This window comes from Atheta coriaria, unplaced genomic scaffold, assembly GCF_025399875.1.
Source record: "Atheta coriaria isolate IRGN ID8LTWV9N9 unplaced genomic scaffold, Caltech_Dcor_3.1 hic_scaffold_7_pilon, whole genome shotgun sequence".
NCBI lineage: Eukaryota > Metazoa > Arthropoda > Insecta > Coleoptera > Staphylinidae > Dalotia > Dalotia coriaria.
In genome coordinates this window covers 501,980-523,614 of record NW_027045449.1, presented here as the reverse complement: position 1 = coordinate 523,614, position 21,635 = coordinate 501,980, and the positions used below count along the sequence as shown (strand labels likewise).

The 21,635-nt window shown below is 38.3% G+C and overlaps 2 protein-coding genes across 8 annotated transcripts; one reads left to right on the top strand and one right to left on the bottom strand.

The window, feature by feature from the left end:
- Positions 1–15: 15 nt before the first annotated feature.
- Positions 16–16,410, top strand: Piezo (piezo type mechanosensitive ion channel component). 7 transcript variants are annotated; one of them, XM_065308393.1, is made up of 29 exons: positions 16–253; positions 2,941–3,046; positions 4,323–4,772; positions 4,832–5,078; positions 5,136–5,304; positions 5,814–5,861; positions 5,969–6,086; positions 6,201–6,719; positions 7,231–7,576; positions 7,637–7,896; positions 7,952–8,271; positions 8,325–8,627; positions 8,686–8,887; positions 8,952–9,890; positions 10,623–10,685; positions 10,861–10,997; positions 11,119–11,259; positions 11,413–11,509; positions 11,568–11,814; positions 12,640–12,883; positions 12,946–13,103; positions 13,180–13,299; positions 13,659–13,766; positions 13,825–14,187; positions 14,243–14,528; positions 14,586–14,833; positions 14,893–15,341; positions 15,406–15,613; positions 15,829–16,410. In XM_065308393.1, exons 2-29 carry the CDS (start codon positions 2,983–2,985, stop codon positions 16,112–16,114), a joined length of 7,140 nt encoding a protein of 2,379 aa, XP_065164465.1. In that variant the 5' UTR covers positions 16–253; positions 2,941–2,982; the 3' UTR covers positions 16,115–16,410. The 7 variants fall into 7 exon arrangements, with proteins under 7 accessions (XP_065164465.1, XP_065164464.1, XP_065164463.1 ...); XM_065308392.1 differs by having other exon boundaries at positions 6,183–6,719; XM_065308391.1 differs by lacking the exon at positions 5,814–5,861 and adding an exon at positions 5,442–5,591.
- A 678-nt stretch (positions 16,411–17,088) lies between these two features.
- On the bottom strand, positions 17,089–18,838 carry LOC135796388 (acyl-coenzyme A thioesterase 9, mitochondrial-like). The gene is given in 6 exon segments (XM_065308398.1): positions 17,089–17,973; positions 18,026–18,090; positions 18,093–18,137; positions 18,192–18,440; positions 18,497–18,585; positions 18,644–18,838. Coding segments are annotated over 6 exon segments (1,359 nt in total). The 5' UTR covers positions 18,700–18,838; the 3' UTR covers positions 17,089–17,118.
- Between the last annotated feature and the right edge of the window lie 2,797 nt (positions 18,839–21,635).

Genomic DNA, 21,635 nt, shown 5'->3' with positions numbered 1-21,635 from the left:
AACACAACAAACAAGCCGTGCAGTTGGCCGCTAGCAGTCATACGCGCCGGGTGTCGGTTTGTGCGCCGGTTTTTCTTTGCCGATGCTTGGATTGTCCATCGCGTAATCTTAAAAATAGATTTTACGCGATCTCCGTAGTAGCCTGCTGTCGATTAATTCGTCTCAGTTTCCGCGTGGCAGTTATGTGCGCCGAGCGAGGATTTCCAACCGGCTTCCATGCAGATTTAGCGTCTACGTTTAACAATTGCAAATAGTAAGTATATTCTTATCAGGTGTACACATTGCGTTGTATTTTGCACACGTGTTATTGTTAAACAAATGCGCAACATGTCAAAGGGTGACCATATGATTCATCTACTTCCTTGTTTACATTCTGCCAAGCTGTTAGGGCTTTTTGACGTTCGGACATTTCACGTCACATTTAAATCATCATTTAAATACGTTTGAATATTTTGTTATCTTTGTTCTGTTTGTGTCCTGTTGTGATTATTAAGGTGTGTTGGCGTTGTAGCGTGCGCCGTTATTATTTTTCGCGTGATTAAAATCGCGCGTGTGAGGCGCGTAACCGGAAGCACGGAAAATGGGTGAGTTTTAAAATTAAAGTGGACGATTAAAGAGTACGCGACAATTAGCGCCGGGGAAAAATTACACACTCGTAGTACTCGTACATAATGTCTATTCATTACTTTATTACACTTTGTAAGTTTTTTTCTTTTTTTTTCCTTTTTTTAATCAGCAAAATATGCGGGTTTCATAAATTTAACGTTATAGGTACTTAAATTCATTTAATACACGCCTGAAAAGTGATTCATTCATAATTCTTGAAGTCAATTTATGTTTAAGTTGTGTTATTATGATTTATTGTTGGTTTGGTGATTAATAAGGTGTTAATATGTGTCTATTGATATTGAACTTTAATGTTTAGCAGTATTTGCGACATTCTGCATGACATTTTGTGGTATTTGTTAATAAAATTTGAATGTTTAAGTGCACATTCGCGATGAAAGGTAGACGTTGGAGAAAGGGCTAGTCTAGGGCTAGGTTATTAGGTTAATTACATTTGATCCAACCACAATGTAACATTAAACTGACTTGTAACCCAATAACAGTGCACGACTTTATACTACTTAACATTTTGTTCTAAATTTATATTCAATTTATGTAAATATTTATTAAGATTTCATTGGTATGGTAAATCAATTCGCAAATATTTGATTTAAGCAAATATAGGGTAACTCCGTTGTGATGTGATTGATGTGTACAATTTGGTTGGTTTATATTAATTTTTTCTGTGTAACGACGAAAAATATTTTTATTTCAAGCAATTATGAGTTAGAATATTTTTTAAAGACACGACATCGATGGTAACATTTGAAATATTGTTGTGATTATGATCCCAACATCCAAACAAATTGCAATGCAAATTTCTATAACTTAAGCACGATTTTTTAGCTAATTTGTTGGGGTGCACGTTGTGTTATTACAAAATCTTTTAAACAAAACACAAGTGAATACAACTGAGCGACGCGGAATTCATATTTAGACTTCAGGAAATATTTACCGGCATTTTTACTATAGTAATTGAGTTTATAATCAACTTACAAAAGATTAAACAGTTGCCAATCCACGTAAAATCTCAGTATTTGTTATTTTCTATGATATAATTCGAATATTAAGTTATTCGGGAATTTTTATAGGATAAAAATCAATATTTTTTTTAATAAAATGCATAAGTTTACTTCAAAAAACCGCAATTTCTATGAAAATATTAAATTTTCAATATTTCCAACTATACTATATTATTAAAAAATACATTTCCGCTTTTATCTGCTTAAGAATTACTAAAAACTTGTAATTTTACTAAAAAAAACTTCAATATTTTCTTATATTCTAGTTCCTCGATATAAAATTATCTCGATATAACGTGATAACATACGCGTTTTGATAGTAAACAGGTTTTTTATGTTTTGCGTCACTATATTGTGAGCATTTGCATCATTGCAGAATGCGTGAGACTTTCTTTAGTAACATTAACGCGCCTGCGCCTACAACTTTAGTTGAAACCTAATCGCGTCTACGTTCGCCCATTCACTATTAAAGTTGAATCTGTTTTGGAGTCTGTCCTTGGCGTTCCGCGCCGGCCGGCCCGGGTATATTACCATTTCGATTACATCAACTTGCCGGCGACGCTGGCCACGCTGCTGAACAGAATTTATAATTATGTTTTATTGCTTCTGCAAAAAGGAAGGTTGTTAGTCTTGATTTTACATTCCCACTGTCATAAAATCATATACCTACTACGCATATATCACTATCAAAACTTATTTTACAACCAAAAATACTGAAAAAAGTTGTATTTTATGAAGAAAATTAAGTTTAAACAATAATTATTCACTTTAATTAATGAAACAATGAATTTTGAGGCCAGAAATACGTTTTTACACGTTTTTGCACTTTTAAACATCACAAACAACAGTGACAAACGACATCTTTGTGTGTTTTTGTAATTAGGACGTATTTAAAAGCAATCATTGTGCGCTTGTTGTTTCAGCGTACCTTTTTTTTGATAAAATAACATTGAAGTGCAAATATTGATGAATACAATGTAACATAGTAATTGATGACTCACAAATAACATTTACCTGTGTACTATCATCAAGGAAATGCTTAGAGTTTTATCATTTCACGCTCATTTTTATATCCTTTCCTAGAAGACCACTAACTTCTCATTACTCACTTGTGTAACTATAGCTAAACTTGTTTACTCACATGTACCACGTGTAATTAAACAAATTTTAATTCAAACAGTCATTAGTCTTGTGAATGAACAAAAAAACAATTGTCTGTAATAACAAAAACAAACAATAGTTCTTGACATAATTAATAATTAGAACTAGAACATTATCTTATTTCGTATTAATTGATTTATTATTGTTTCAGGTGTTGCAGCGCCAGGTAGTTGATTAATTCCAGTTGAAAAACATGGCGAATTTCATTGTGGCGGCGCTGCTCTTCCGAGTGGCTCTGCCACTCATCATATTAACATGTAAGTTATAAAATTATGTCATGAAATTACACTATCAGACGCGCAGACCTTCAAAATCACACATTGCCGACCCGAGCGCGACTTTACGATAACAGTAACACTAATTAGCCGCTTCCAGCGCGGCTACGTTGCATGTTTCAGTCATGAATCTATGATTGGACTTATGATGTCACCTCGCATACTGTTTTGTTGTCGTTAGTTGCGTTAAATTCATTAGAAACTAGTATTTTGTGCAAAAATGCATTTTTTACTGTTTGGAGAAATGTAACTATGTGTTTACCGTGTGCTAGTCATAGTTATTTATAGATTTATATGTTATATTAAATAATTATAATAATAACTTATCAGTATCGGTCGTATCGTTGAGTCAAACATGTTACTTTTAAAATATGCCGACGTTTTATTTTTTATGCGCGTCTTACTTATTTTTATGGATTAACAGATAAGAAATTTAAATTTACTTAATTATGTTTATGTGAAATTAATGAAAATATTTTTTATGTTTAAATTTGTAATGAGAACAGATGTAATTCTTCCAGAAAATGAAAGATTTTTGAGTGTTTGTGTAGTAGGCGCGTTTATTTATATTGTTCGGCTGAATTTAGACTTTTTGGAATGTTGAGAATGTTATGAACGCGCCGTCATTTCACTATCCCGCTGAATATCTATATTCCGCCGAGCGTGGCATGATGAATAAGCGAAATCCCTTCCTGGGCACTTAATTCGCCACCCCCTTGGTATAGATTTGTTCAGCAGGGCAGTTGGACAGTCCATTGTCGCTGCGCGCAGGGAGAGTACGGTGCGTGCACTATTTTGCGGTGTGGCGGCTAAAAAACAAGATGATACACGAAAAAAACAAAAAATTTCCTTGTTTTTCATTAAATTTACACAAAAAATTAAATTTTTTAAATTTTTTCAACAAAATATTTGATTACTTTTAATTTTTTATTTATATTTTGATGTGGGACCATTTATTTTGTGAGTTTTTCTCGTCACACGCTGTTGATGACATGAGGCATCTATCTAATTTACTAAATGCCACACGAATAAAGTTCCCCGTGCTCTTTTCACTTTCCTTTCGTCTGCGCCAACACACAACCGCACCTTTATATGGAGCACACTGTGACACCCTAAAAAAAAAACTCGGTCAATAGCACACGGCGACACATTTGCCAACATACCATGACATGTCCATCAACTGGGACGTGCCTTTTTCCTCCCCTTTGTTTTCTTTTTAATGTTTCTTTTCTTTTAACATAAATTTATCATCTTTTAGGTGTGGTATTTCGACCATGTGTCATCTCGGGGGTGTACCTGCTGTTTATGCTGATATCAGCATCACTTCCGGTGCCCACACGTGCGTCCATGAATGGAGCCACCGGCGTCTTTCTAAAACTGCTTATTATGATCAGTTTGATGACATCACTCGGCGTGATTGTCTTCCATCTGTTGATGTTGTTGCATTTTGCTCCGTATGGCGAATTTCTCAAACCATGCGAGCTTGTGGAACGCATTATACGCGCCGTGGGGTTGGTTAAGTTGGATGCGTTGGATCCGCAGACTGTGGTGCTATGGCTGGCGCCGGAAGTTGTCATGCTGATCGCCGCCATTGTTTTCTTTGTCATCTTTTCGAAGATGACGCGTCCTGCACAAACTGAGGACGGGATTCAACTGCAGGAGGTGATTGTGAATAAAAAGACCAATGTCAAGTTGTTCATTAACATTGGTAAGTGATGAAAATATTGAAATTTTGAATAATTAAGATTTTATGATTGATTTTTGTAGGAAAAGCAATTGTGATATGTTCATTGTGCCTAGCGTCGATTCTCAAGCCGTCAATCATAGGCGGTTTCTATTTTTTGATATTCCTGTCGACCGCCACGTGGTTAGGCAGTTATCGATCCCTGGAGAAGGGTTTCGCCATTCTGCTGAAATTCCTGATGGTTGTGGTGTTCTTTCACATCTTTACACTGTTTGCCTATCAGACGGAATGGCCACAGATGTACTTACAAGATGATAGCAACTATGCAAGGTTAAATAACCTAAAAATTCACAATTTTTACAATTTTAAGTAATTTTAACATTTTAGATGGTTTGGCCTTACAAAGTTGATGTATGTCAACTGTGATGGTGACCCAAGGGTCTTTGAATACACCTCGCAGCCATGGAACGAATACGTGAACATCCTCTGCCTGATATTTTTGTATTTTGTAATGGCGGTGATGTCCAGACAGCTACTCACCCAGTCCACACTTGCGGTACGTATTATATATTCACATATTAATCATTTTAGATTATTTATGCTCATAACAAACTAAAATTAACCAACTAAATTGGTGTGACACGAGAAGGAGGAGGATTTCTGTGTGTTTGACTCTATTTCTGTGACCAGCAGCCAGCGAAAAAGCAGGGCAACTTTTCACGCTTAGAGGGTAGCTTTAGCCGGCGCCCGCTCAGTCGGCAGTTATCACAGCGTCTCTCCGACAGACGTCTTCGACGCTCGGCGACGCGCTCGCGCTGGCAAAACGCCACGCGCAAAGTTCGCGTAAGGACCAGAAACAAAACGCTGCACGAACCTCCACGTGGTGCTTTTACTAACACACACTTTACCCACACATCCTTAATAAATTATAACTTCCACCTCCATAATGGTGGTGGTCTGGCACTTTGGTTTGGTTTTAAATTTTGTGTGATTGTTTTTCGATTTGCTTTCGTTTTCGACACAGTTTTGTTATTTGCTTGTCTTTTTTCCGGTGGATTCTTGTAGGATCGTAAGGTACACCGTACCGGGCGAACGGTGGGTGAATCCACGCCAGTACGTATGATTTTATTTTGATTTGTCCGCAAAAATCCTTTTATCACTTATCATATATTTATTTTCAACCTAAATTACATAAAAATAATAAACAAATGTTTTTCTAGTTAATGCACGATGGTAAACCAAAGTTATACACTTCAAAGGGTCCCTCCATGTTGCAAGACTCTACCGGAAGTGTCATCATCTCGAATGATAACGATATTCCCATGCGGGATGTCGAAAGTAAGTTATTTTCGCACACGGTTAAAATTTAGCTCAAAATTGCTTTGAACTCAATTGGCTATTGCACAATCTTATATAAATCGATCCGTACATTAGAAACAAACTCTGAATTAGCTGAAGACGACCATGATGACTTCGAAGAACCCCCGACGTGTTTCGAGAAGTTCGTCTTCGCCTGCGAATCTCTCCTGATGTTTATCATTAGAACATCCTACATTGGTACGAATATTATCATGATGGCATGGAGTATCACATATCACAGCTGGATCACGTTTGTTCTGCTCTTGTGGTCGAGTATTCTCTGGATGGTACCCAATCAACGCAAGCACATGTTGCGTTGTAGTCCAGTCCTGGTGCTGTACGCCTGGTTTCTTTTGATATCCGCGTATATCTATTCGATGAATCTGACTGAAGATGAACTGCCTTCGAAGATTGATGGTTGGGATATGTCCCAGATTGGTTTCATACGCAACATTGAAGCGCCTTATAAATCACTGGTCATCAAGTGTCTTTACACTGTGATGTTTTGGATTACTCTCAGGCAGTTTATGAAGGAACGGATTGAAGCCCGGCAGAGTTCTGCGCTTGCGGATATGGTGGCTCCTGTGCAGCTTACTGTTGGTACAGCTACAGGTGAGGATGATTTGTTTTTGTTTGTTTTTTATTGGCAGTAATTTATTTTGAAGATGTTCCCATTTTTGGTATGTTGAATGTAGGCGTAGGTAAGCATTGTGCGTTTGTGTTGTCTGGTTGCAGGGGTTGAACATGTGCCGCGTTTCTTGACCGATGGTCAAAAGACGCAAAAGGTCTATCCCGAAAAGCTCAGCGAGCAGGCCGCTTATTTAGCAGCCAATACAGATAGTTTAAGTTTAAAAACGTCCGTGCCCGAAGGTACCACTTTTCAGTCTTCCGAATCTCACAGTCACAGTTTTCTACGTTTTTGATAGTTCTAGCAATATATTTATATATACATAGAATGAGCAATACTTGTAAATATCTACTCGCAAGGATCTCTGACCATTTTGACTACATTTCTTTCTAGTAATGCACAATCTTAAACATTCAACTATCATCAAACATTATTTTATTTTCATCTTTTTAGATAAATTTTATTTGTGTATTGATTGTGATGATTTTAAACTAGGTCCTCTACCACATGAGCATCCAGAAGAGAATGAGACCATGAAGAAGGTCGGCCATTTTGTGAAAACATTCCTCACGAAGTTCTGGATCTGGGTGGTGGCGATCACGTTGTTTTCGGTGGCTATCACCGGCGAACGCATGACCAGTTTCCGTATTCTTTACATGGTCCTTTTCCTTGTCTTCCTGCTTAGTTTCCAGTTTTCCTTCCGCGTGTGGCGCAAGATTATGTTCGGTTTCTGGCTGACCGTCATCATCTACTCCATGATTATCTTGGTGCTCGTTTATACATATCAATTTGACGACTTTAACAAATACTGGACTGAATATCTTCATGTATCGGAACAGCAGTAAGTTGATTAGTGATTAATTAAAGGTATGTTAATAATATTTTATTATTTTTGCAAAAGACAATTGGATATTGGTTTGGAAAAGTACGAAACCAAACAGTTGTTTGTCCGACTAGTAACACCGACGTTTTTTGTCATTATTACGGCGGTGCAATTGCATTACTTCCACAAGGATTTCCTGGAACTGTCTAAACCCAATTCTGGAGTGGTGGATACAACAAAATCTGAAGCAGCTAGTTCCGCACAGGGTGGAATGGCTGCACAACCTCCAGATGATGAAGATTCTGAAGATGATGAGATTGATTTAACAGACTTAGAAAGTATGAGTTTTTTGGTATATCTTTTAGGAAATAAATTGACAATTTGTGATTGTAGATGTCTCCGCTCTGCAGGTGCAACGAAAGTTTAAGAAATTCTGCAAACGAATGTACTACGCCATTAATCTAGCTTGTTTATTTATGGAATTACACTTAGCCAAGTTGGTCATGTTTGTGGGGATATTAGTAGCTACCAAAGATGTCTGCGCAGTGCATTTTACCATCGTGGTTCTAATGGTACTTGGTACTACGATCGGCAACAAGATGCTCAACGTCTGCATCTATTTAAGCAGTCTGCTTGCATCTGTGATGTTAATCACAAGAATGCTCTACCAGATTGAGTATATTCAGCATGATATTTGGAATGTTACATGTGATGTGTGTATATTTCACATTTTTATGTTTTCTTTACTTACGAAGTTTGTATTTAGGTGATTATTGATAATCAGACGAAGGTACTTGAAGGTAATACCGCTCAGTGGGTGGGTTATTTCAAATTAGCACACGGTAGAGATTTACCTGAAGCTGTCAAGTGGAACATTGTGATGATTCTAATGGTGACCCTTTGGTGTGTTATCAATGTACGCCAGCAGAGTAGGCGCGAAAAGATGGGACATCCTTCACGGCGGCCATATTTCATGTTCCCGAAGATACGCATCACGAATGCGGATACCAACTTGAAAACATACATCAAATATCTTGCGAATTACATGTTTTATCGTCTTGGAGTTGAGGTCAGTGGAGAATTTTATGATTTTTCGGGTTTATATTTGATTGTATGTTTAATTTCAGATTTGTCTTATTGCTACAGTAGCAGTGATTGCACTTCGAATGGATTTATACGCGCTTTTATACGCTTTCTTCCTAACAGCATACTTTATGATGTCGCGCACTACATTAGCACGCTTTTGGAATGTGTATCTTGGTACCCTTGCCATTGTCATTCCCATACAATACTTCATGGTGATTGGACTTCCTCCAGGAGTCTGCATAGGTAATAATAATTTGTATGATTTAAAATTGATGTTTCCATATGTTTATATGTAAATTATTATTAGATTATCCATGGGACAACAGTGATATTCTGCGAAGTCTACAAGAGTGGGGATTCCTACTTGATCGCCAATACCCACCACCTGCTAAAAAGATTTTGTGTGATTTTGCTCTCCTCATACTTGTTTACCGACAGTCACTTGTGTTCCGCATTGAGAAACGCTACGCTAACACAGAATATGCGGGTGGGCACAATCGCAGCGTCATTGAAGATGCAGAAACCCCGAACTTTGAAATACCAGTGCCTGATTTCATCACCTACAGCCGAACTTATCTGGATATCTTTAAACGAATTGCATTTTTACCACTTATTTGGTTTACGCTTGCCATTGTATTCTTAGCAGGGACAAACCGTGTGAACATATTCTCCTTGGGGTATTTGATTGGATCGTTTTACTTCTTGTGGATTGGAAGCGACATTTACCTCAGACCTATTCCAATCATATTAGAAAAATGGAATTATTTAATATTGTACAACGTGCTTGTGATTCTCATCAAAGTCATCCTACAGTTTATCGGCTGTGTGTTTTTCGAGGCTATCAAAGACAACGCATGCTGGGTGATACAAATATTAGGCATTAGTTGCCTGAGGAAGTTTAAATCGCAGTTACCACCGGCGTTGTTAACCGACCAGGAATGTGAAGTACCAAGAGAGTTTGTTGGCCTAGCCTGGGATGGTGCCTGTTTTGCTTTTCTTATTTTAATGAGGAGATTGTTTAACAGCTACAATTTCTTCCACATTGTCAACGAGAGTAAGGCGTCCGCCATTTTGGCATCGCGCGGTGCAGAATTAATAGAAGAACTGCGTCGGAAGAGGATGACGGAACAAGATTCAGCTGAGAAGAGGATTATTCAGAAGATAAAGACGAAAATGGATCGTATTAAGGCTAATCAACAGAAAATACTTGGACCTACCTACAAAGACCCGGAAACCCACTTTATAGGTATGTTTGTATGATTATATATTATTACTTTTCAGGAGGTAGATTTTTATTATGTTTGGGATGTATAAACGTGTTGGCAATGTCTTAGAACAACCAAACATGACGCGCACACCTTCAATGACCTCGTGTGTCTCCGGCTCGCAACATACCACCACACCTGCTGGGTATCACACGCCTATTGACGAAGAGGATGAAACTGAGCCGCCTCCACAGACACCACAAACCACTACCAACTCCCAACTTGCCACAAATGCACCTTCACCTTTCTCTGCTATTATGACTGGGTCCCTCGATGCTTACCTTGACCCACAACGCATGTCCTTCAGTAGTCCCCCGAATTCCGAACTTAACCCACGTCCTCCTAGTCCTGATGATAGTTTTCCGGTATTTTCTCCACCTCCTTATGATGATGCGCCTCCGTATGCAGAGGTGAGCGAACAGACTACAGTTGTGGAACGTCAAGAGAGTATTATTGGACCACCATGGATGCATGGAAAACTATGCACACCGCGTCAGAGTGTAATTTCCTGCTCGTCCAGATCACCCATGAGCCATCACACATGTAATTTGGCTCCAAATTCAAAATTATCGATGTATTTTGATTTTATTCAGCACTATAGCGTTTTTGGAGTGTGAGCAAGCGACGTCTGTAAATTCGCCTCGTGATTTTTATTTCTATCTGTATATATCGCCGCCATTTTGCTTCCTCTGGGATATTCTCTTGTTTTATAGATTCAATTTATCCCAAATCTAGGCCAATGTATAGACATACGGAACCAAAGTCTTACAAACGGGGTAATTACACACTTTCAATAATAACACTAACACTAAACACAATAACATACCATCAATAATTGGAATTGTAAAGTTGCACGTTGTAAATTAACTTTGGAATGTAAAATTGCTTGATATGCATGCAAAATCTTTGATTATTTATCTAAATTGTATCTAATTGATTATTTTTGTGTAGCAATTCGTTCGGGTGATTACTACATGTTTGATGACATCGAAAATGAAGAACTCGACATATTTGAAGATATTGCAAAGGATTCTGATGATGAAGACATGAGGGAAACCACTTCCCGGACGCATATTACAGTTGGCGAAGTAGGTTTACCATTTTTTGAATTTGGTAGTAGCTTGTAGTTGGGTTTGTCTTGATTTTGATTTGTTGCTGATTGATATACTAACAATAATCATGATCTCTTAACACTTGGGGTTTTTATAGCTGATAAGTAAGTCGCTTAAGGACAACGTAGCGTCGACGCTCAGACAACAGCGTCGCTCGAGCTTGGTGGAGCGCGGCCGTTCGTCGGCGTCGCAGCTTTCGGTGCCGTATTCGGCGCCGCCGGCTGTAAGCACGGAAAGAGTACGTAATTCATCACATTCATTTTGGGTACCATTTAGTTGATATTTAGGATACGGCACGGTGGATTTCTAGCAACTTTCCTAGCTTCTCCTTAACTCTTGTTGTCTTATTAAAAATTGTTATGATGAGTTTTTAATTTATTTATGTCATTAGGTTTCTCGTGGGGTACCACCTGATGATGATGATGCGTTTGATCAACAACCAAGCACGAGCAAGTCTTTGCAAGAGTCAGAGGAACCTACAGAACCACGTAAGGAAACATTCCTGATAGATTCTTCTGAATTTTTATATATTTTGTTGTTTTTTAGCAAAAATAAGTGCAAAACAGAAACTGGTCAATGCCCTGCTCTTCGCTTACAAGTTAATCCAGAGTTTAATGTACAGCGCATCTCGATTTATGTACAAATTCTCCAAAGATCATCGTTATATCCGGCGAATGTTAAGCAACGAGAAACGCGTCCTCAAGGAGACAACCGACTATACAATTGGTACCCGCTCAGCACCAAACTTTGTCTGGGAACCAACATTCAACTTTAAGACCCTCATTGTTTCCGGGTAAGCCTCGAACCCTTAATCCCGTAATGTTATTAACATTTGTGTATGTGTGTGTCCTGTGTAGTGATGATGATGACGATAATAATGAGCATAATATGCAATTGTCGTCGGTTGGAACGTGTAGCCCGTCTGATTCCTACATTCTAGTGCTTAGTGATCAGAGTAGCAGGTTAGACTTTGCATGCGTCGCGCACCTAGAGTTTTCAAGTTTATCACACCCTCTATATATACATATTATCTATAGTTTTTGTTCTCTGATGATGATTTGAACCGAATTGATTTGTGTGGTCTGATTTGACATCCAGGGTGATAGAGTGTAGTAGCAACAGTGATAAGGTGGTGCATAATGCTGAGTTAGATACTAAACCGCATACCCTCGCCACGCCAACCAACAACTACGCAGCTACGCAGGAGAGGTACATGCCCTTGATGAAATCTTGCCCCAAATTTTTGTAAATTTTTATATTAACTAGTTGCCCCCTAGGATAGACCTGAGTCCTTTGAATGTGTATTTTGCTCGATATTTTCGACAGTAGATTAGTTGAGCTATGTATGTTTAGCTTTAGGCGCAAGGCGAGTGTGTTCACAATACCGGAAATTCGCATCCTAGCACCGAGCATGGAGCGCGGACTAGATTCGCCCGGCAGGTAACCAATTGTGTGTGTGTATGTGTGTGTGCGCACCTCTCTGGCTTTGTGTGAAGTGTTTTTGCTGGCAGTACTAAACCAATTTTTCTTTTTCAAAATATATGTGCACATTCTCATCATTTCTGGGTATTGTATTCCTTTTTGGGATGGATTACTGATGAATTTTGGCGTTTTCTAGTGATTCAAAGGAACAGGAGATGTCTTCAGCCGATCAACCAGTGTTCTATCAACTGATGCTCAGCATCTGGTACATTGTCCTTGGGCACTCTGATCTCTTGTGCTACTTCATCATCTTCTTGAATCAGATCAAAAACGCGACGTTTATTTCATTACCCCTACCGTTGATGGTATTCCTATGGGGTACCCTTACTGTACCAAGGCCTAGTAAAATGTTTTGGATTACCATCATTGCGTATACACAGGTGATGAGTTGAATTAACAACAGAATATTAATGAAATTGATTTTGATTGTTTTTAATTACAGATTATTGTGTTGATTAAATGTATGTTCCAATTCCAAATTTTGCCTTGGAATCAAGCAGAAACTGGTGCTGTGGACATTACCAGTATGATTGGCATTGAAAGAAAGAAGAACTACGCTCTTTGGGATCTTATTCTATTGTTGGTTGTGTACTTCCACAGGTAAAGTTAAAGTTATTTGCGGTTGACCCGCAAAAAGTGGTGGTGGTAGATTACATTATGTTGTTTTCCTGTTTAGATATATGTTGAAATGCCTGGGTCTATGGCAAACACAAACCGATCCTCCTGATGTCCTAAAAGACGGCCAATACGTTCTCAAGAGTGATGGTGAACTGGTTTCTGTCTCACCTTCAACAAAGTAAGTCCACCATCTTTTTAATAATATACTATTTCATTTATTATATTATTATTTTGGTCCGGTTGTTTTTCTTCTCTGCTTTTGATTGTATTAGTGCTACAAGTGTTCAACTTGAATTGAGACGCAGTCAATGGACGCTCGATAATCAAATGACGTTGATACGTATTGTTCGCGAACCGCGCCGGTTAAAGAAATATTATCGCTTGCGAATAAAGAAACGGTCGAGGTGGATATACTCGGATGTATGGAATCCCAGGCGTTGGACAGCGGCGGAGGCCTGTTATGGATTCGCCAGACGGTGCCATCATTTGTATTTCGATACAACTTAAACTTATGTTGTTTTTGTTTTCCATTTTCAGACATCACATTGAGAGTTCTTCTCATGAAACAGCAGAGGATGAAGTAGTTTTGCTTAGTACTTCAACGGCTGCAGCAACAAGCATGTTTCCATCTTCTGTTAAAATGCTGTACGTAAATTAACCATATCATCATTTATTTAAAGTTTAATTAATTTTTCTTGTGCAGATTTGCAAAGTATAATGAAACACTGCACAACTTCTTCGTGCAACTGTTTGATCCGACGTCGCGGGTTGCCGCTGACGTTTATACGTACTTATTCTTGTGCGATTTTTACAACTTCTTTGTTATTTTAATTGGGTACTCATCATTTGGTCCGCAACAAGGAGATGGTGGTGTGACATCTTATTTGGCCGACAATCGAGTCCCAGTGCTGTTTTTAATCATGTTAATCATGCAGTTTATTTTAATCATCATCGACCGAGCGATATTTTTGCGGAAGAACATTGCCGCGAAGATAGTGTTTCAATTTTTACAGATTTTGTTCCTGCATATTTGGTTGTTTATTATTTTCCCGTACACTACTGGAAGGTAATCACATATTATGAAATATTTATGTTTTTAATGATTAATTATTAATTTTTAGGAATGTTAATTCGGTTATACCTCCACAAATGTACTACATGGTGAAGTGTTTCTATTTGTTATTATCAGCGTACCAGATTCGCTGCGGTTACCCAGCGCGTATTTTAGGCAATTTTATTTGTAAAGGCTACGGCATGATTAACATGGCGTTGTTTAAAGCATTCCTCTTGATTCCTTTCTTGTTTGAACTGCGTACGATTATGGATTGGATGTGGACGGATACGTCTATGACTGTTTTTGATTGGATTAAAATGGAGGATATTTTTGCACACATTTACCAATTAAAGGTACATCATCAATCACAACTCCTCTCAAATATGTATATTATTGTTACATTTTTATAGTGTTCGAGATATATGGAAGATGAATATCCGCAACCACGAGGTGTGCGGAAAGCAAGCACATCAAAATATGTAATGGGCGGTGGTTTGCTAATATTTATTATTGGTGTTATATGGTTTCCGTTAGTGTTCTTCTCTTTGGGTAATGCAGTTGGTGCTCCGAATGTTCCCTATGATGTTACTGTTTCACTCCGGTTGGGACCTTATGAAGCGTTGTATAAAACATCAGCACAGTCTAATTCTATTGATCAGTACGTATTCCCAAGAAGATTTAAAACATAATAAATATCCGCCATTTTGTTACCAATAGATTCACCGAAAATGACTTCAACGTGATGCAACAGAAGTACTACACAAATCAGTTAGCGTCAAATTACATCAATATCTACGATTACGGTGACATTGCAGCTGTAAAATTAAGTTTTGACTCCGCAACGGTGTGGAGTATCTCTCCACCTGACAAGGAACGCATGATTGAAGAAGTTCGCTCTGCGCCTGATTTTAAGTTCCAAATCCAATGTCAGTTCTCTCACATAACACATACAAAAGAAGATCCTGGTACAGCACGGGTAGAAAGTGAAAAGATTATTTATAATAAACCAAATTCTACGAACATCATACGAGAGAATCTTCTGGATATGTTGACTCAACCATCGTCAAATAAAAGCATTACGCTTGCGTATATGTTCCCCAAGTTTGTCAAAGTGACCAATAGGGGAACAGCGGACATTTTATCAGAGTTCATGGATAAATATCCAGGTATATGATACATTTTTTAAATTTATCTAATTGCAAAAATAATATTTGGGTGATTTTCTTGTAGAAATTGACGCGAGCAGGTTTAGAAATGTTACTTTGAAGCTCTCAACTGTTGATGATAAGTTGTGGTGGGAGATAACCGAAGAACAAACAGACCACAACTATCAGAAATACTTACAATATCTTCCATATGCGGATAGTTCTTCGTTTATGATTTACACCTTCAATGACAAGATCTACCCCGCGACTTTGAATATTATTACAGGGGGAGGGTGAGTTTAATCCTGTTGAATTTGAAGCCATCCTTGTAGTTGCTTACTGCCGCCATTTCCTTTTCTTCCTATTCTTATAATTTCAATCATTTATATCCTTAAATTACAGATTTTATCCAATTCTACATTCCAGAGAACCTCAATCCTGGCTGCCTGATGAATATTTAGTATAATTCTGTATTTATATGAAAATTTGTTATTATCTTTGTCAATAGCATCATAGGTCTGTACACCACGCTGGTGTTTGTTGCCAGTCGACTTCTGCGTGGCTTCTTCTCCGAGATCTGCTTCAAAATCATGTTTGATGATATGCCAAATGTGGATCGCGTCTTACAGCTCTGCGCAGATGTTTATCTTGTACGGGAAGCTGGAGAGTTTGCATTGGAGGAGGACTTGTTTGCAAAACTGGTGTTTCTGTATCGGTCACCGGAAACACTCATCAAATGGACACGACCACCAGAGGAGATTGGCGAGGACGAGGACCCCGAGGCCGCCGAATAAAACCTCCTTCCTTTTTTTTTTTATCTCGATTCATCCCAAAGTCCTCGTCCATACGGGTTTATTTTAAAACCAAAAGCGTTTGTATTGCGATGTTGTTTCAACACTTCCGCCTTGCTTCCTCGAGCATTCTAATGCACGCTAAACGCTATAAGTACTGATAGCCATTTAAATGTTGTTGATGTAATTCTCTCTTAATCTCCCTTATATCCTTAAATAATGTTGAACGTGTTTATCAGTCCTAGGGAACTACTCAGGTACAAAACATTTCAAGACAAAGTAAAGATTATCAGTTGTAATTGTCGCAAATTGTTAATAACCAAAAATAACCGATTATTCCTTTGTAGAATATTGAAATCGATAGTGACGGTCGTGATTTTGTCACAAATGTTCAAACGTATCCGCCGGATGAGCTTCAGTCCGTATGTGCTGTGGATAAAGGAAGTACCACGACCAGAATTGGTCCTGAACCTACTGCGCAATATAAATCTTGCCCGTGCGTTCAAGCTCTACCGGATGGAGGAAGATTTGTTCGCGCGATTGCTTTTTATGATGCGGTCTCGTGACATTTTCATACGATTTACGCGGTATCCGGTCTCCAGCGACTAACGACCATCTTTGGACCCTTTCGCTTGACTTGGCTTCGCTTCGTAGTACGTAACAAACTTACTTTAGACATTGAAAACCGCAATATATTTCTTTCCACGTGCAGGATTTTGTTTTTATGGGTGTACGTCGTATACCTGTATAACTGGTGGAGAAACGTCGCGGCTTATTATCGGAATATGACGTTTCGTATCTGGTTTCTGGATATACCTAATCCGGATCGTTTGCATCGCCTTTGTCTGAATGTCTATATCGCGCGCGAGTTTAAACATTACCAACTAGAAGAGACGTTTTATTCGGCGTTGATTTTCTTAATGCGTCAACCGGAGATCTTAATTCGCTTCACGCGCAACAATAAACTGTATACTACGTGCGTTTTAAGTTTTTATTTATCTGGTATGTCATTTTAGTGATCTTGGAGTCATGTTGTAATCAATATGATGGAAGGGTTCATGAATGGACTTCATAACCCGGTCGAGATTCCTCGACGCGTCCAGATACAACATGGATTCGCGATAGCTCTTCGGGTACACCTCCTGAACAGGATGCTGTACCTCAAATGTGGCGAGGAACGTATTGGTCGCTTGCTGTAAACCATCACGATCATTTTGAACTTCTGAATGCATTGCTACCTGAATATAGCGGTCCCGTGTAAAGGCCACTTGTGCAATCATTTTGAGAATTGATCCCGCCGGAATGGACCTGTACAATTTCACTTCAGTAAGGCCCCGGAGTTTGGCCCGCTGGTTACAGAATAAGTAACACGTTGAAAAGGCTAGTTCTATGGCGTGGCGTAAGATATAACCGGCAAATATAGAGTTGTGAATGTTTTTGTACTCTGGAAAGGTGACTATGTTGTTGGTCCTGAGGGTGGACCCGATCCATTTGTTCCCTATTGGGAGGCGCTCCTCGCATGAAAGGGAACCACCACAGGTCTTAAGAGCTAATTCCCGGAGGAGTGTGTGTTCTTTAGTAGATGGTACTTCACTTGTCACACTGGATAACGTCCGGTTTTGTAAACGACTCCGGTAACGTTTTGCGTTTTCAATAAGATTACTCTCCGCGGGTGAGTGTGGGTTTAAAGGATTGATGCGAGCTGCTGATTTGTTGTTAGCATCACGTACTGCCATGATTAGCTTGGCCTTCGTGATGTTTTTCCAATGGTCGCCGAATTGTTGGTCTACCCATACAACCACCTCGGCACTGGAGCGACCAGCATTTGCGATGTGACCGGAAATACGGATATCCACAGTTGGCTACAAGAATATTTACATCATTTACATTCAGCTTTAATGATTTATCACTTACTTTTGCAAGGAAATTGAATATTAGTGAATCTACCAAGATGGTTACCACCGTGTAGGGGACGGGTCCGAAATTGGAATTTTCGGATTCAAAATATACTTTTGCAGGATCATAACTGAAATTTTTAGATATAGTGTGTATTTCTGTGGGTGAATTAATGTTTATTTACCGGCGAACATGTCAATATCTTCAATAAGACGGCCATAACGAATATCTCCAGCAACGGACAAATATTTATCTTGTAACTTTTCGTCGGAGCTTAAAGGAATCACGCCAGAGAGAAAACTGTCCTGAACAGTTCGTGGAGGAAGGTCTGCGGTACTTTTTACCATGTATGCGTTGAGGTTTTCTCTGTCTTGAAAAACACTTGATTTGGCTCCTCTTCCGAGGCCCATGATTACTCGCAAATCATTTTTCACTGCAATAGTATTATGAATAGATTAGTTATATGATGATAAGGATATTGTGACTTACAGTCATCTATTTTGGTTCCACATTTCAATGGGGCTGTGATTCGAGGATGCATCAACTCTTTGCCTGCATATTCTTTTTGGCTCGGTATGCTATAATTAATTTTAATAGGTTTTGAGGGTTTGATTATGTATTAGAAATTGTTTTTACCGAATATGCATTTGTTGGCATTGGGACCGGAACAATGATATCGTCTTGAAGAGCATTTTGTACAATCCAATTAACGGTCAATTTAATAGTTATATTATATAACTGGGAAGTTATATAACGACGAATTTAGTTCTTTTTTGATGATTACACTACATGACACGATGAAATAATATGACTGAAAGAAAATGTTTTTTGCGTTGCCATCTTTTACAATATTTAATTAATTTTGTGTCATAAAAACAACGGTTGCATTAAATTATTATATATTGGTCGTAATCCTAATTAGTGCGCTTAAAGTTTAATAAAACATCGCAAAATATAAGTTTTATAAGTGTTAATATTAGTAAATAATATTAATTTTATTTAATTTAAGTTGAATAAGTTTTAAAATTAATTATTATGTTCAGTTTCAGTATTTGTTCATAGAAATTAAATTGTTTAAATTCATCCTAGCGTCCTCCAGTAGGGGATTGTAGAGTTATATTTAGAAATCATACTATTTATTTCACGCGAGTGTTGCATGCGCGTTATGTATTTTATTCCATGTACGTGTGAATTGTGCGCGCTTCACACGTACACGGTTTACGTGCGGGTAAATGCACTGCCTCATGTGCAACCACTTCTACCACACCCAAACAAATTACTTGTTGTGAGCGGATAGCTTTATGCGGCGTTTCATATTGTACTTTCTAAATCTACGCCAGAGGGCGCTTTGAGTCACAATTTAGTTGAAAATATTTCAAGGCTTCACTTAGTCGCGTGACCTCACACAACCGCGTGTTTTATTATTTATCTCTGTGCATCGGCGTTCGCAGTGATAACAAAAACGCAGTGTTTGTATACAAACTTTACTGATCTCAACATTTAATATTATATCGCAGTAAGTGTTGCTTTTTAATTTACTACTTTTAATTTCGTACAAATGCTTTTAAAATTCTTGAGTATTTAGTTCAAGCAATAGGTTCAGACTTTAATTTATTTATTGAAATAAATAATTATTAAGATTAATAAATAAATAAATAAATCAGTAATTACGTGAAATTAAGAAAACCAAATTAAATTTATTTTCGGTTATTTTAATTTAAATTACTTTAAAATGCTAGACATTACATTTTTATACGTAAATTTATAAGAATGTGTAAGGTAACCATTCTATTCTTTGCTGCGTGAATTGTTTACTTTTATTTGTTATCGGGTTTATTTTATCAACAACACCTCACACCACCGCATTCTTTCGTGCGCGTTTCGTACGCGTTTTGGGTTTGCGGGGTGAGAGGAAGACAACGCCGTCTTATCGCACTAACGCGCAGAGCATACTCTAGTCAAGAGTTTAGTCAATTTGCACGTCGCGTGCCGTTGTAACTTTGCAAATAAAATCGTGATAAATTCATCTGCAGAAAAGTGTCGCTACCAAGTGAAAATAGTACCACATCATAATTAAAAGTAAGACCTTTTCACTTCGTTTTCAAGTTTGATTTTTTCAATTTTTATTCTATCGTCTCTTCTTCTTCTTCTTCTTCTTTTGTAGGCATATTGCCTGTTCCTACTTCAGACAGGGTTTAGGTGGTCGCTCCATCTCTTTCGGGGTCTTCCCAGGGATCGCTTTCCCCTTGGCGATTTGTCCCTGGCTATTCGGACTATTCTGGTTTCGTCCATCCGTTCTATGTGTTCGTTCCACTCGATTTTGCGTCTTTTGCACCATTGTGTTATGTCTTCTATGTTGTTGCACGCTCTTCTGATGTCTTCGTTCTTTATCCGGTCGAGCAGTGTTTTGCCATCTATGTTTCTTAGTGTCCTCATTTCCGCGGTGGTGAGCAATCTCTGTGTGGTTGTCGTCTCTGCACGCGTTTCTGCCGAGTATGTAAATATGGGCCTGACTACTGCCTTGTAGATGGAAACTTTCGTCTCTGTTCTTAGATGTTTGTTGTCCCAAATCGTGTTCCTTAGGCATCCTGCTATTCTCAGGCCCTTTTCAACTTGCTCTGCTACTTCTTTTTCCACTCCTCCACTGCTGGATATGTTTATACCAAGATATCGGAACTCGCTCACTTGTTGTACGATTTGTCCATCGACTTCAAGTTTGCATCTTATTGGATGTGGTGCGATGACCATGCATTTTATTCTATCGTGATAGACTTAAATATAATAAATCCGACTTATTCGCGTATTTGTCTGCTTGATGCATTTATAGTCGAGCGACGCAGTGACCTGCGTTCAGCGTGCGAAGACAGGTTTCAGTTATCAGTTGTTTGTTTACTTTATACTTCGTTCGCGCTGCATCTACTCGCCGTGCAAATACAATATTTATTTTTACGTTCTAACTTATAATACAATATTTGGAGTTACTATAAATATATTTGAGCACGAAACGCGTAATATACTCGTAATTCATATCGCGTAATTCGGGTATAGGGTAAAAGAGGGTAATGGGGGTCACTTAAGGGAGAACTCAAATATAATTTAAATTATAAACAAAATACTTATTGCAATCGCTTATAAGCATTGTTTACTTAAATACCTATTATTTGCAATAATTTTCAGTCACTTTGACAATCAATTTTGGATATTATTAAAGTTTAAAAAAAAAAAAAAACAGATTTGACTCCCATTACACCGACATGCGGGTAATGGTGGTCACCCTGGGGACAATCGGAATCAAACGAAATCTAGCAGATATCGCAAACATAATATTCCGCAAAGTCCCACCCAGTGCATTTCACATGAGCCCATAGCCCAAATGAAGTGCTACGTCGTTCTACATTGTTGACACTGATGGTGCGCTCTGCGTTAGAGTTTCCATGCGGCTTCTAGAAAACGTTTCGGTTTTCCATCGCAGGAGTGTATACTGAGTATTTACTGTTCTTGCTATTATTTCTCTTTGTACTTAAATTTTCTTGCTGTTCCCAGATGACCTTCCAAGGTCACCCACAAGATGTCCAGGATTAGTCATACTTTCCTAGGAATGGGAACAGGTTTGAACATTGCTGCAAAG